Source organism: Pteropus alecto, unplaced genomic scaffold (assembly GCF_000325575.1).
Source record: "Pteropus alecto unplaced genomic scaffold, ASM32557v1 scaffold45, whole genome shotgun sequence".
NCBI classification, from domain to species: Eukaryota; Metazoa; Chordata; class Mammalia; order Chiroptera; family Pteropodidae; genus Pteropus; species Pteropus alecto.
The window spans coordinates 6,937,777-6,950,588 of NW_006442491.1; the positions used below are offsets into that span (position 1 = coordinate 6,937,777).

Below are 12,812 nucleotides of genomic sequence, written 5' to 3' on the forward strand. Positions count from 1 at the left end.
AAATCACATTCTCTAACTCAGAATTGTTTCAAGATTAAATGAGTAAATTATAGTGTCTAGCACAAACTGAGGGTTAAAAAAATATTAGCTATTCTTATTACTATATTTCATGGCTAAATAATCTCTCTAACTCAAATAATCTCTCTGACATGGCCACCAGAAGACACAAGTTGTGCAGTATGTAAAAATATGGGTTTAGGTGTAAATTCTGTTTCCCAGGCATGATCTTTGAATTTACTATCAATCCATGCTTTCCCTCTTCCTTTTCTCCGCTGTCCATCTTTAGTCACTTGTCATTTCCAGTAATAATAATCTTATGATGTATTACTACAGATTTTGTACCCCTATTCCCAATTAGGAGACCTTATAAAAGGCGTGTGTAGGGACGAAAGAGGAAGTTTGGATATAGCCTTTCCCTGGCCCCTCTTCAGCTAAATCAAACAAAGGCAACTAGCTAGAGAATTTGAATACCAAATGAGATGATATATAAGAATTCACTATTGTAAACTGTAAAGCACAATGTAAAAGTGCTATTGTTCTTGTTATTTATTAATAGTATCATTAGTCACACAGCTGTTAGAACTCCAGCTAGAAAAGACAGAGACTTAGCATCATCCTTTATAAATGAGGTAGCTGAGAACAGAGACTAGATGCTGCCTAAAACGAAATGGGAAAAGATCAAACTGACGGCTCCACAGAAAAGGATACTTTGAGATGAAGAGCTGGCTGGGAAATGGTGATATCAAGTTAGGCAGAGGAGTGGAGGCAACAAATTAAAAGGTCATTTTTTTGTAAGGCTGCAGAAGTCTTCTTGAAGAAAGGACTGCATTGATTGATATGGCCTGTAATGGAAACTTAGATAATGAAATAAAACCAGCATTTAAGAATTTCAGACTGAGAACTCATTGCCATGGCAACCCTCTCAGAAGGGAACTTGTATAAGAAAATAAGATTCACTTGACTAAGCCTTAAAATGAAAACCTACACCACAGTGAAACAATTACATGCAGAATTCCAAAACTGTTTATTGCTGAAATGCCTAGAGGTAGTGCTGAATTTGTTGGTCTATCATCTCTTCCATTGGAAGCTATTACTTCTCAAAATCTATGACTCATAGAGGGAACATCATCTAGCTTTGAGGGGTCTCTTTTAGCATTGGGTGTTTCCTACCAGTGAAGATTTACAACTTTTTTTTCCACTCAATAAATCATCTAGCATGATGTTCATATGATAATCACATTGGTGCATACCATTTAAACAAATGCCCAACTTTTAGTCTGTATATAACCACATAAAACTACCAAATTAATATATTAATTATTAGTTATACTTTTCATGAGAAATAATTTTTCACATAAGTAACATCTAGTTCATATTCAGCTTATGATAACTTTAATAAAAACATGTATTTTATTATTACATGTTCTCACTCAAAGAATGTCAGACTGAATTCACTATATTTTCTCAGTTAAAAGGAGCTTTCTTGAATACCTAATAACACTGACCAATGTGAATCTATGCCTTTTAATTGATGCTGAAAAGAAATAACTGGGATCCTTTTAGAATGGTATGGATTAGGTTCCTAAAATGGAACCTGGTGGTAGAAAAATTTGCCATTGAAGAATGTATGATCATATTGTAAAAGAGAGAAACAGAGGTCAATAATAACATAAAAACAATTCCAAAATATTTCTATGCTCACATACAAAAAGAATGTAGGCAATAAGATATATAAGATAATATCTATGCCATCCTCTACATCAGCACCTAGTGATAATGGATACAGTATTATATTTCCATTTACCAGCCCTTGCTCAATAGGAATTTTCTCTCCCATCCTTCAACCCTACATTCACCCTTGAGGTTTCATCAAATTTTCAACAGTAAGAACAATTTCCATATTTCCATTTATGTATATTAGGTAATACACATGCAAGAGGATATTCTGTATATGTGTTGTCTCCCTTCAATTCCATGACACCCTTTCCATTTTCTCAGGACTTAGCAGTCCCAGAAATCAAAATAATTCAGTTGCTTATTCTATGAGCCTGATTATTCATTTCTCAAGTCACATGCATTAGAATACGGTGGTTCTAAGACCTGGGCTTGTTTTTTTGTTTTTGACATCTACCTTTATCTTCCCTAAGGTTTTCTGGGGGAAAAAAAAAAAAATCTGCACTCTCCTTGACTTTTCTTTCATTTTTTTTTTTTCCTATTCCCATTTCCAGTACATTCTATTTCTAATTATCCCTTGCATGGTGCCTTACATTTTTTTCTATACTGGAATTAACATTCTCAAGGTTGTCAAGAATGTATATAAAAGTAAATTTACATATATTTGAATTTTGCCTAAGGGGAACTCATGTTTGGAAAAAAATATCTGAATTATATTGGAAGTAAGTTGGAAGCAATAAAGTACTTGCACAAACTAGTTCTAGGAAGCTTGATATATTCTCAGATATTTTTTTATCTGAAACTATGGTAAGATTAGAGCAAGAATCATGATTAAAATTCTAAATTTAAACATTTGCGGTATTAATAAAGCTACCCTAATTCATAGAAGAGTCAAGAGAGGTGCTACTGTAAAATCAACCATTAGATGTATCAATTAATTTGTTTTTGTTATTTTACAACCTAAAGCAAACATGTGAATATTCACAGAAAAAAAAAAGCCACCAAAATGAGTGGATAGAGAAAAATATATAAGGCAATTTTAATCCTAAATTAATAAAATGAATATTATCTTTTCATAAGAAAAATTTTATCCACAAATACCACATCCAACAACCAAATAACTACCTTATTTATAGATAGTTATGTGTGATTATCACTTTTCCCTCTTCCTTATTTAAAAAGTGTCTCCTTTTAGCAAAAATGGCAGATAAATGAAATTTATCTGTATCCCACTTTGTTTTGTTTCTCTCAATCTCATGTCAGTCTCCCTTTCAATTCTCCTTCTCCCTTAGGCTGAAGTGCTTAGTACTTTTATCATCCTCTAATTTATCCTGCCAAAGTGAAAAGTAATTTGATAAATTCCTTCATATTAAGGTATTAGAAAATTAATTATCTGGTGTTCTCATGAGTATTTTCATTTTAAAGGAAAATTGCAGAGAAAGAACAATTCCTGACCATCATAAATTATGTATTAATTATAGAATTTCAGGCATCTGTGGGAAGATATTTAAAAGTGATGAGAGAACTAGCAATTACACTATTAAGTCAAACAATGGAAAAGATGATATTGTCTATTTACCTATCTGGATGGTCAGGAGATAGAAGCAAATATACATTTGAAGACAATCATTATATTCTCTGGGTCTTAGAAGATACTTAAAAACATTTTGATACACAGATATCTATATCTATATTTATTAAATAAATAAAATCATACTATTTGTTTTATCTCCAGTAAAAAAAAAAAATTGAAGAATATATTTTTTTGGAGAATTAGAGTAAGGTAGTTATCTCCAACCCCTTCTGCTGTGATCGTGTAGCCTTCGATTTAACTTTGGCAGAAAAGTGGTGCTCATCAAATATTTCACTTGTGGACATTTCCCTGGCCCCCTTGAAGGTAGGCAGGGGTATATGAATACTTCTGACCAAATGAAATGGAAGCAGAAATGATGTGTATCGCTTCTAAGCTGAGAAGGTAAAAAAGTTCAGGCATGAACTTGCAAAGTCTCTGTTCTATGGCTGAGGAGGTTGTCAGTTCCAGATAGAACAGTTATGAGATGATGTCATGTCCAACAGCCAGAGCCTCTGAATGTAGGTCACTGAGATTTTGAGGTTATTTGTAGTTGCAGCACAGCCTAACTGTGCTCTGATCCAGACCAGTATATTCCCATTATGGCATTTACCATATTGGCTTATAGCTACTTTGTTACATATCTGCTACTCCATCTTAACTGGTTACTTCTTATTCCTTGTTGTAACTTTGCTATAAAACAAAACATAATTGAAGAAACCCTAACAATAGGAGAGTATTTTTGAAAAGTTAAAAATTAGATCACAAATTTAAGATAGTTACATGTGGTGACAAGATTATAATTAAATTTAATTCAATTCAATGTATCTACTGAACAATAAAAGTGTGTGGTATGCTATGTGCTGTCAACACAGACATTAGTTGGTAATATTAACAATAATACCATTAATTAATACAAATGAGATGTTATTAATGGGTGCTATTTTTACAATGTTTCTAATGAGCTAGCCTCTTCTTATTTATTTGCTTTAAAAAAATCATGAAAGATGTTAGTGAATTCATTAGCAAATTATCTTCAGGTCTCAAGGTCCATATTTCCCAAGTGGAAAACTTCTTTACATAACTAGTTTTCCAAGCATTTCAGCCCCATGCCTTTTTAAATCAATAAGCCGTATTGACAAAATTCTAATTATTCTCTCCATGTGCACACCTGTTTTGATTTTCCTTATTTTGCTGTAGAGAACAAAATTAGTCAACTGGTTTAGTAGTTTGCTTTGCTCCATTCTCTTTGAACTTGAGCTTTCTCCTCTCAGACAGAATAGTCTTACTCACTGATTAATTTTCAAAGAGAAATATTTTTAAAAATCAGAGTGAAATAAAATATCTACCTCTGTTAATAATCATGCAAAAATTTTAAAGTCTGTATAACTGGCTTGCAAAAAGTTTTCTTATTTTAAGCAAACTCACCGACGTACATGGAAAAAGTCACTTCATAACTATAATTATGTATGAAAATTACAGCAACAGTCAAGCTTATCTCAATGTGTCTGACTCTCAATGCTCCTTTATGAAAATAATAAAACCACTCCTTTTGTGAACTCCCAAGCAACACTGATTCATTCATCCTTCTAAGAAGTCAAGTGTTTAACTATCTTCTTGCTCCACAATTTCAGCAAGTTTATACTCCATGTGAAAAAAGACCCAAGGAATTCTTCCCAAATTAACTCACTCTTGGGTTAATAGTGTAAAAATAGCACCCATTAATAACGCTCTCATTTTTCTCATAGTTTTATTTTCCTTGTGTAATTGAGATGTAATAAACATAATACATGTTGTAAAAGAAAAGCAGGTGAATAAATACCTCCAAATCCAACTAGAGAAGACTCCCTTTTATCTCAGCCCACTGGTAAAAAAAAAATAGATTAAGTCCACATTTTCTAAACTCTCTGTCTAAATTGATAAAGCTTAGAAGGAATGTGGCATACCCAACTACTGAGTACTAGTTTAGGAAGAGGAAAATAAATCTAAAAGAATAACAACTGTCAAGTAAAAACACACACAGTTTCTTCAAAAGATAATGGCAAAACGAGTGAAGAAAGTAGATGAGATGGTTCCAGTTTGGGGATTCTAAATTGTTCATGATGTTTTAAATTCCAAAACATCATGAACAATTTAGCAAATATTTAGGGCATATGAAAGAGTGGAGTCATGATAACCAATAAACTACATCACTTACTAAAGATCCTTAAACTTAGTTTTCAGAATTTTGGAAACGGTTGGACAAGATCGATTTCTAAAATATAAATGCTGAAAAAGAATAAGAAATAAGGAACATAAATACTTACAACTGATCGAATGTTATTTTCTTTCACCAGCTTCAGAGATGATTTATAGCAATTTGCAAGGTCTTCCTTGTGGGAACCATTAATATGGCCTCTTGCTATTGGCCCTACAGTATGGATGACATCTATAAATGCAAAAGGAAGGAAAAATAGGATAAGCAAGATATTTTTCACTTTTCACATAATTGGTGCTTTATTTATGTTAGGTGTTTGTGTTGGAGCCTGGAGACAAACAAGCTAAGAAATACTGATGATGCGAATACTTCTCTGGTAAAAGACTTTACATAGTACAGCCTCCTAAAGTAGGCAATTTTCAAGGAAGGTGATAATTGTGAAAAGTAATCCTCTATCAATAAATTATTCCATCGTAATTGTCCAGATCCAAGTGAGACATATTATAATATAAGATGTGAATAATTGGCACCCTGGGAAAAGACAAAACTTTATTAGGAAATAAACGAAGAAATAATTGCCTGAAAAATAAACGTTCTGAATTGACATGGGGAGGAAGAACCAATGCTATACGTCACTTCACTTGTAAATAAGACCATAGTTTCAGGCATTGTACACAATAAACAAGGGCAATTTCTGAAAATATGCCAAGAGAATTTATAATAATCAGCAATAACCTTGAAAGAAATAATTTTAAAACATTCTTACCAATTTTAAAGTACAACCTACCGATTCTTACATACATGAGGAGTGCTAGGGATAACAGTCCCAGATAACTACCTAATTTCTATTTTTTACTCTAGTGAAACTTTCAAAAAGCAATCTATACTTTTCTACCTCTACTTAGGTTTAAAACATAAACCTGATTTTTCTTTTGGCATATAAAACTAGCCATCATGATATCTTTTTAATATCTACACATACACAAACTTTTAAATTTTGAATCATAATGAAAAAGAACTGTCCTAACTTTAAAGTCAATAAAGAGTATTAAAAAAGTGAATTTTAATCAAATTAGTTTAAAATGCCTTAAAACTCCTGCTTTCCAGTCTTATCTGTTAATCTGGATGATTAGCCCATTTCACTGATGTAAGTAACAACAACTAATAATCAACTTTGATAATTCGCTTTCATATTGTTAGAACATTATAATGAAATGAAATTATTCATGTTGGCTACTTAGTACCACTTAATTTAAAAAACAATGATGAGGGAATAAAAACAAATTACAAAAATTTGACTGTGTTATAGTTTTAAATTGCATATGAAATTTAAACAGCAGAAAATAAGTCACTAAGAAAAAAAAAACTTTGTAGATTGCTTGCTAAATGTCAAGAGTATTACTTGATTGATGTTTGAGAAAATCCCCCAAATAGCAATTTCAACTTTTACTGTAAGGCAGTATCAAACCATTATCGGATAATATTAAAGATGATATCTTGTGATCAAAATAGGCAGCAACGTCACCAGTGAGCTCATGCAGATATTATTTCACAGGCAAACGTGGTTTTAAAAAAGTGAGAACTGCTATAATAAAATGAAAGGATAAAAGGGGATTAAGTTGCATTTATCAGAAAAAAAGTACACGATTTTTTTAAAATAAAAGTAACGAGTAAGAGTTGCATATATTGAAACGATACAAGTACTGTATCCTATGTAGTAAAGTTTTATATATTTTACAGTAGTTTCTGTTTTACATGAAGAAGATTGTAGTTAGATTTATGTTCCCCTTTGTGGCTACTTGTTGTTTGTGCCCAGGTATGATAATTTGACAGGGCAACATTTCCCAAAGTGAGTTTAGTAAGATAATGGTTTAATGGTCAATTAAATTTGGAAATCACTGGGTGAAACTAAGTCAAACCAGTTACTTTCATGCAGGATCTCTCTGGACATTTAGTGTCTAAGGGTACATTTTGAGTCTCCATCATGGGGATAACAGAATGCTCTGTTTCTTAAATATGTTTGACTACTGAAACCTGTGTTTTGCAGAGCACCTCATGGGACAAAGTTTCTGCAAATTAATCTTTGGGAAATGTTCCAGGAAAATTTGACATCCTCATTGCATTGCTGAAGGTGAAGTCCATGTTTTCGTTTTTGTTTTTTCCCCTCCTTCCCCATTGCCTCTGTACATCAGACACTTAACACCGAAAGGAACAAAGGGCTGTGAACTTGGTTTTCTTATTTTATGGATGAAGAAGCTCAAGAATAAATGCCTGTTACCTGGGGCCATAAAGATGTGTCTACTTGAGCCAAGTAAAAACAAGGCTTAGGGGCATGAATGGGGAGAAAAGAGAGAGAAAGGAACCCATGAGATCAGGAAATAGTGACATAATAAACTTTTTTCTTGTTTTTTTTTTTTTTTTCTCTTAACCATCAATGTCCACATAAATTAAATAAAATTTATGAAAAATTATTCTTTGCATTTCTTCAGTTCTCCATTTAAGTTAAAAGTCTAATAACCAATAAACAAGACTCTCCAACACCAAAATATTAATCTCTGTATTTTATGCTCTATACTACATTTGAATGTCCAAGATCAAGTGTTATTACCAACCAACACAATGACCTCTCAGATCTACAAAGCTGGAGGTGAGTCAATGTGATGCTCGAAAATAAATTCCCTTTGTTATTTTAATTGTTCATAGTCCATGTGAGTAACTCTTCTACACCAAGGAGTTCCTCTTTTTCTGTTATTATAAAATTCAATCAGGAATCCTGCCTTCTAATTCCATCTCCAGGCCTTACTCACTGAGTACCCCAGATGAAGCCATTATTTTATTGGTCCCTGCCTTGGTTTCCTATCTGCAACACAAATCAGCTACCTTGATTATCTCTGTGGTCTCTTCTGTGCTGTGTGGCATTACTAATATTTAACCTGCTAATGGAGACAGATGGAGTACAGAATGATGCCTGTAACGTTAAAGGAAACCTCAAACGTGCTTAAGTGGCTCTTGAGCCTTGTGAGTATAAGTATCCATTTTTAATATGAATAACATTATAGACCTCTCTTTTACAATAATAACTTCAGAATTCATTGATTGAGAATAAATTAGGGACAAACAGCCATTACATCTTTAATGATGCTTTGTACTAATTTATATTTCATTAAACACAATAGCACCTTCACAGGGGTTATATATATGTGACATATATATGGACAATGCTTTATTTTTCACATAAACGTGTGGATCTCATGGCATATATAAGATGATGTAAATATAAGTGTTTAATTTGATTCCTGGTGCATGTAGAGGCTCAAGAAATGGTAATCATTACCACCAGCATCAACAGCAGAAGCCCAGGTATCTTGAACACATAAGCAGAAATGACAGAAGGAGGCTCTTCAACATTTACTGTTATATTTTTATCATCTCTGCTCTGGTATGGAAAGAACACTAGACCATTAGATCTAAGATATGATTATAAGTCAAAAGTCCCAGATCTGTACTAACCAGTTGTGTGACCTTTGCAAGTCATCCTCCTCTTTGCACTTCCATATTCAAAGCAAAAGAAGGAGTTGAATTAGACGGCCTCTAAGATTCCTTGCTGCTTTTAAATATAAGTCCTCCTCTGCACGCCTGTGAAGAATCGATCTATATATTCTAAATAGTCTCATTCTTATCCAGATAAATGAGCATCGGTCATGGTTTAAATTTCTCAAACATGCTTATACAATGAAGTACAAATTGGCCCCACCCCCAGAAAGAATGTTTTAACCATAGCTATCAAAATTACAAATGTAGACTCCTTTTGATCCAGTAGTATTATTTCTCAGAATGTATCCTATAGATTATATGCTTACTCATATGCAAAATGTCATTTAAACAAGTCATTCACTGCAACATTGTATATAATAGACAAAGATTGGGAAGAAACTAAATGTTCATCAGTAGGGGACTAGTAAAATAATTGTACATTTATACAATGAAATATGTTATATGAAAAGGACAATGAAGGCCTTATGTATGGATGTGGAAAGATATCATAGACATGTTACAAAAGAAGGAAGGAAGGAAGGAAGGAAGGAAGGGAGGAAGGAAGGAAGGAAAGGAGGAAGGAAGGAAGGAAGGAAAGAAAAGAAAAGAAAGTAAAGAGTCTATGGCCATGCCACCCTGAACGTGCCCAATGTCTGATCTCGGAAGCTAAGCAGGGTCCAGCCTGGTTAGTACTTGGATGGGAGACCACCTAGGAATATCAGGTGCTGCAGGCATTAAAAAAAAAGAAGAAGAAGAAAGTAAAGAAAAGAAAGAAAAAGATGCAGAGTAGTATGATATTAGCATGCTACATTAGTGTGAAAATATCATAAGTGTTGGAAAGAATACACATTTGTTTTAGCTAATCCCTGCATAAAACACCTCTGGAAGGATTAACAAGCAATTAACTAATTGCTTGTTACCTACTAGAGGAGTAGTGAAAACTGCAAAGATGGAGGCAAATATGGGAAATAGACTTTTTAATATTTACTTCTTATATTTTTGATGTTCAAATTATATGAATACATCTTTTATGCAAAAATTAAATAAAGTATTGAAATAAGGAGTATATGGCTTGTTAAACCATGTTTCTTTATCCCATTTACTGCGATAGGTAAAGACTATTGATGTGCTTTTCAAAAATGATCTTATATCACAATAAGTATAAAAATACTCTTAAGAGAGATATAATTCCAAAAGAGTTAACAGAATGACTCCACTAGGTGTATCTTTCCTTCGTTTTGCTACTCTCAATTATCTCACGATATAAAAGTTATTTTCAGATAAAAATAGAATTTAAATGATAGACAAAGGGACATTGTTTTCATATGTGGCTAGTACCTATCTTTAAAGTTTTACTATAATTTTAATATGCAAATTGAGTACTACATACCTTATGGTGGAAATGTAATACAAGGATATACTTCTTAGGTATCTCAATGACCAAAGAATTTTGAATAACAGTCAAGAAGTTTAAGAAATTAAAAAAAAAACAATATAGACTACTTAATCTATTTTTTCTTATTCAAGAGATGCAGAGAGGCAGAATAATATGCTTAAAGTCACAGATCAATGTGGGAAGACACATATCACATTGACAGTATGAATAAACTTTTCCCAAGGTGACTACTTATTGAAAGAAATGACACACATTTGTATATATAAATTTCAGCACGTTTATCATGAATTCCATTATTTGAGCCTCGTACTTTGTATACATGCAGATACTATTTAGCTATTGCTGTGTAAAATAATACTCGAAACATGGTCATAATAATAAAAAATTTATTATATTTTTTGTGATTTCTCTGGGTCAGAAAGTCTGAAAGGGCTCAGCTAGGAAGTCTGACATAGGGTCTCTCGCACGGTTGCAGTTAGTCTGTGGCCAGCAGTGGAACATTGGAGAGCTATAACAGCTTATGTCTGGACAGGAGTTTCTTCCTCTTCATGTAGTCTCACAGACTCTCCATGTGGGCTAGTTTGGGTTTTCTCACAGGATGGGGGCCTCAGAGAAGTCAGACTGCTCACGCAACAGCTCAGAAATCCAAGAACAAGTGTACCAGAGGTGGGAGCTGTGTCATCCTTTATGACCCAGTTTTGGGAGTCCCACAGGGTCACTTACCACTACCTCTATTACTTGCAACTGTCATGTTCATTTTAAGTGGAAACACAAAGACCCCACCCTTGATGGGAGGAGTAGAAAAGAATTTGTGAACATATTTTAAAATATTTAAAATGCAAGACTCCCTGGACGCTTGGGGCTTTGTTCTGCTTAGCATATTTTTCAATTACAAAGTCTTGTGATAGGTAAATAAGAAACCATAGAAAAGCTGATATGATTAAATCTACTGTCATGCAGCCACTATAGAAAACTGTATGGAAGTTCTTCAAAAAATTAAAAATAGAATTACTTTATGATTCAGCAACTCCACTACTGGGTATTCATCTGAAGGTACTTGAAGATATTTGCACTCCCATGTTCACTGAAGCATTATTTACAACAGTCAAGACATGGAAATAACCTAAGTGCCCATCGATGGATGAACAGATAAAATGTGATGCACACACGCATACACACACACAAATATTATTTAGCCATTAAAAAAGAAAATCTTACCATTTTTAACAACAGGGATGGACTTAGAGGGTATTATGCTAAGTGCAATAAGTGAGACAGAGAAAGACAAATACTATATGATTTCACTTACACTTGGAATCTAAAACAACAATAAAATAACAACAAACAAAAAAATGAACTTATAGATACAGAAAACAGATTGGTTGTTGCCAGAAGCAGATGGCAGAATTAGATGAAAGTGATTAGAAGGTACAGACTTCCAGTTGTAAAGTAAGAAAGTCCTGGGGGTGTAATGTATAGCATGGTAACTATATTCAATAATACAGTCTTGTATATTTAAAAGTAGCTAAGAGAGTAAAATTTAAAAGTTCTCATCATACAGAAAAAATCTAATACCAGTATTGAGTTCTTAGAACTATTATCTTGATAAGTGAACTGCTGATTTAATAAAAAAAAAAATCAGAGTTAAGATTAGAATATGAGATTAATACATTTATTAATTGTAAACATAATCTAATTTAGAGATCACAGTGTGATTGTAGCTCCTATATAGAACTATTTGTTCCAGCACCAGTACTGTTGCTTCTTCTGTCTTAAAATCTGGCAGAAACTTATGGACAAAGGAAAGGGCAGGGATGGCTATTGGAGAATCAATATCGTATCTCCATATGAGCAATAAAAGTATTGTTTTTTCTATGAAATAATCCAGCTCCACATTCAAGAAAAGAAAAGCAGCTTTCATGTGTTTGAAGCTTTTTCCCACACAAGTGAGGAAAACCAAGAAAACAGTAATGAAATTTGTACCTTTAATCAATATTTCAAATACAACCCCTTGATGAGGTATGGAAAATGAGACAGCAGGCCCCTTTGTGCTTATCAGATTAAAGTGTGGCAAGACAAATAGAACCTGTTTTTGCTCATCTATTTCTGAAATCTATCAGTCTATAAATCAGCTCTTCTGTTTTGAAGCTATAACTACCTCATTGTATTCCCCCCACCTCATTTAATCCTAGAAAATTAGTCTGAACTATATAGAAAAGGAGGGTAGGATAGAAGATTTTCTTTAAAGGGGTTGGGGGCAAGAGCCTACTTTCATTTCCAAAAGTGTAAATTAAAAAATGTGTGATTGGAATCCCAAATAAATATTGAAAGCACTAGCATTATTTACAAAGATTCAATCAGACTTATCTTTGGCAAACAGCAAAAAAAAAAAAAACAATTTGCCAAAAAAAATTAAACCCAATAATTTTAAAAACAAAAGA

At 33.1% G+C, this 12,812-nt stretch overlaps 1 protein-coding gene across 1 annotated transcript in view; it reads right to left on the minus strand.

Moving 5' to 3' along the window:
• Positions 1-2,945: 2,945 nt before the first annotated feature.
• The window catches only part of LOC112470954 (O-acetyl-ADP-ribose deacetylase MACROD2-like), a 1,076,828-nt gene continuing 1,066,961 nt past the window's right edge, over positions 2,946-12,812 (minus strand). The window contains exons 6-7 of the mRNA XM_025039708.1: positions 5,551-5,672; positions 2,946-3,005 (exon numbers count right to left, since the gene is read on the minus strand). Of these exons, the coding sequence (XP_024895476.1) occupies positions 2,946-3,005; positions 5,551-5,672 (182 nt within the window). The remainder of the gene's footprint in view (positions 3,006-5,550; positions 5,673-12,812) is intronic.